Source organism: Acanthisitta chloris, unplaced genomic scaffold (genome assembly GCF_000695815.1).
Source record: "Acanthisitta chloris isolate BGI_N310 unplaced genomic scaffold, ASM69581v1 scaffold22574, whole genome shotgun sequence".
NCBI lineage: Eukaryota > Metazoa > Chordata > Aves > Passeriformes > Acanthisittidae > Acanthisitta > Acanthisitta chloris.
In genome coordinates, this window is record NW_008667937.1 from 1007 (window position 1) to 4580 (window position 3574).

At 49.3% G+C, this 3574-nt stretch overlaps 1 protein-coding gene across 1 annotated transcript; it reads right to left on the reverse strand.

Moving 5' to 3' along the window:
- Positions 1-859: 859 nt before the first annotated feature.
- HES5 (hes family bHLH transcription factor 5) lies at positions 860-2488 on the reverse strand. Its single transcript, XM_009072719.1, has 3 exons — positions 2426-2488; positions 2085-2265; positions 860-1960 (listed from the first exon to the last, which is right to left on the reverse strand). The coding sequence occupies exons 1-3, from the start codon at positions 2486-2488 to the stop codon at positions 1719-1721; spliced, it is 486 nt and encodes a 161-aa protein (XP_009070967.1). The 3' UTR covers positions 860-1718.
- Between the last annotated feature and the right edge of the window lie 1086 nt (positions 2489-3574).

The window sequence follows — 3574 nt, forward strand, 5'->3', positions numbered from 1 at the left end:
GAAGGACACCAGGGATGCCTGACTGGCACTACCTGACCCCAAACCAAGCTGCCCAGTCTGCTGTGCCTGGTCCCAGTTCCTCCTGCACCTCCAGCACTGTGTGACCCAGTTCAGCTCTGACTCCCCAGCAGATGTTTGCATTACCAAAAGCACAGACAGGATTGAAAACCAGCTGTTGCCACGAGTATTAAAACTGCTGCTGATGTGGGTCAGTGTTCCTCGAGTGCTGCAGGGAAGCAGTTTATGTAAATGCAGATTTTTCCCCCTGTCTTTTCGAAGCAAATCAAAACCCCACAGGGCAGCACTGTGCTCATTTCAGAACGAGTGGGCAGTGTTTCCTGCAGTGATCTCCCAGGGTGCAGCCAAGCAGATCTGTGAGCTCAGGGGCTGCTTATGATGGTCACCAGCTAAAAGCAGCTCAACTGCAGTGTCAGGGATTGTGTTCTCAGCCCACAGCCGTTCAAAGTCGCTGTAGCAAAAGCATTTGACTGCAGAGGGGAAAAACTCAGTTATTAGCATTTCAAAATTCCAATGACACCTCAACAGCTCAGGGCAAGCACAGCAGCAGCCCCAGTCAGCTGAACTGCTCATGTGGGGAGTTTGTGTGGACAGCAGGGACAGTGACTAAGGAAAGGCTCCACAGGATTCAGCTGAGGGAATCTATGTGATGGGAGCACTTGTTTATCCCTTGGGGTTAGGGCTGTCTCACGTGGTGGGAGTCAGAGGATATACAGAGGAGACACAACTGTGAGCTCCCTGAGCTTTCCAAAAACTCCCATTCCTTCAGAAGACTGGCATTAACCTTTCTCAGGGGTGCAGGTGGCTGCACATCCCTCAGAGGGAGAGAAGCAGACAGAAGTTGCACACAAATGCATTTTATTGCTCTCTACACACAGAGATGCATACACAGTATGCAGGTGAGCCATAGGGCAGTCCCAGCACTGGGAGAAACACCATCCACCAGGAATTCAACCACTCAATACAGACAAAAATCATTATTGTAATGAAAATGCTAGAAAAAGCATAGCTTACACCCAAAATGTATAACATTGACAAATCGAGCCTGGTACCTACTACCTTTTCTTTAACATAAAGCAATAACATACTCTTTTTCTAAATTGAAAAAAGCATCAAATAGTAGAAATATTCCACATAGTTTTCTAACTCCTGCTCATCCCTCAGACTGTAAATACAGGAATATGAAAAGGCTATGGGGGAGGAATCAAAACCAAAGCCAAACCCATTTTTGATGCTGTACAAGTTATAAGCAAACAGAAGGAAACTGATTTTAGCCAAGTGTGCATGAACCAAAGGGAATAAATTTATCCTCCAGAGTGACTGAGCCAACCAGAGTCGCTAGTCAAACCAGAGCAAAGCTGATGGCTCTTACAAGGAATGTCAGAGAAGTCTCTCCTACAGCAATTCCTGCCCATCACACCCACAGCACTTACAGAAACACTCTCCTTCATTCTGAAGACATTGCCCCTGCCCGGGCAGCACTGCAGCAGTGCCTACACAGCCTCAACACTAAACAGAATGCCTCAACTTTTGCCAAAGGATGTCAAAAGAAGTCAAAAGTTTGCCATTCTTTTCACACATAAATAAAATACAGGGGGAAAGAAAATTCCCTACAGCAGAGAGGACCAGAGCTGGACTATCCGATGCAGTCAGATCCTTCCTCTGGACTGTCACAGGTCCGTGCAGTGAGGACTCCCTGACTACCAGGGCCTCCAGAGAGGGCTGGTGTCCTTTGGAGACACTTGCTTCAGGGCTCCAGCATTCCCAGGGGAGAAGGACACCTCTGGAGCAGCTGACTGGTTCTTCTGGAAGTGGCTTAAAAGTTTGGTCTGTGTTTCAGTTCGGACTTTGTGGAGAGAGAGGAAATGGAAAGCTTCTTGCAAACACCTGGAATAGCCCTCTCTGAAGTCAAACTGGGAGCTTTTATGGAAGGATCCTGCAGCTAGAGAAAGGAAGAGAAGAGGGAGAAGAAGGAATAGTTTAGAGCAGTTGTTCATGGCTCAAGGTTCACATAACTGCCACAGGTTTGCAGTGAGCTGGAGACTGAAACAAAGTTCAATACTCACTCTTCATCTGCAGCTGGCTCTGCTGCTTCAGGTAGCTGACAGTCATCTCCAGGATGTCAGCCTTCTCCAGCTTGGAGTTGGGCTGGTGCCTCTGGAACTCCTTCTCCAGGAGCAGTTTCAGCTGCTCGATGCTGCTGTTAATCCTGTCCCGCCGCATTTTCTCCACCACTGGTTTCCTCAGCTGTGAAAGGCAAAGGAAAAGAGACCAGTTATTAAAGGCTCCTCTCCCTGCTGCTCCACAGGGCTGTTTGCCACCCATCACTGCTCCTAAACAGCGTGGGGCAAGTTCTCAGCTGCTGCAAACTGCTCCGAGGGCAGCCCAGAGCTCTGCCTGGACTTACTTTATTTTTCTCCTTTGGTGTCAGCAGGTTGTCAGGCTCCAGGAAAACGGTGCTGGGAGCCATCTGTCCTGAGAAGGGAAGGGAGAGCTCAGAGTGGAATCCAAGAGGAACGTGCTGCTGGAAGCTGCCTCTGCCCACTATTTATAGGGTGCCAGCCCAGGGCAGTGTGTGGGTCTGCGGCTCAGCGGCGTTTCCCACACTCCACAGCCAATCCTGGGGATGTGCAGCACAATGGGAGAAGCAGCTATTCTTGCACGCTCCACTGGCAGTGAATAGCCTGAGGATAATGACCTTCTCCCAGATGAGCAGGTGGGGAGTGTGTGCTCCCTGAAAGGCTGGGATCGGAGGTACGTGTCGGGAGCTGGGAAAGCGCTGCCTTCAATGGCAAAGGCTGCTGAGTAATGCCTCGGATCAATAGCATTCCAGGGGCAGCCTGGGGTTCACAGGAGGAGGAGGAGGAGGAGGAGGAGGAGGTCAGCTGCTGATGGCAGGAAGGCTGTGCTGCTCCTGGGATCACACCCAGGCACACGTTGGAGAGGCACATGGAGCAGCACAGAGTAACACACAGCACAGTCACACACACACACACGAGCAGCTCCAGGTGCTCTGGGGGAGAGAGCACCAACTCCTCACCTGGTTTCTCACCTGGATCTCCCATAGGTGACTCTGGCACCAGCTTTGCCCCTGGGAAACAGAAAACAGCTTTTCCACTCTGGCTAACTGCAAATAAGTGTGTTTAATTTTATGTACACACAGTTATTGAAACTGTTTTCTGGTTTGATCTTTGCTCTCTTCTCCTGGTACCTTTTGCAGCCCTTTAGAAAACTGTCAAGTCAAGTCATAAGCACTTTCTGTTTCCATTTGCAAACACCTGCAAGGTAAATACATGTGAAGAAGGAGCTCAGAGTTCAGCCTCACATGCTGCTTCTCACTTCCTCCCCAAAACAGATTTAACTTTAATTATTTTCATTTAGTCAATGCATAAAGGAAAATCGGGTGTAAAAGAAATTTATATCCCCATAAATCGAATTCCTGATTCCTCCTTATCCTCCCCTGAGCCAACTTCTATGTTGGATGCAAAGGCTGTGCCTGCAGCCAGGAGAGGTGACAGCATTGCTATCTGTGGTGATAAACACAGCCAGGGATTCC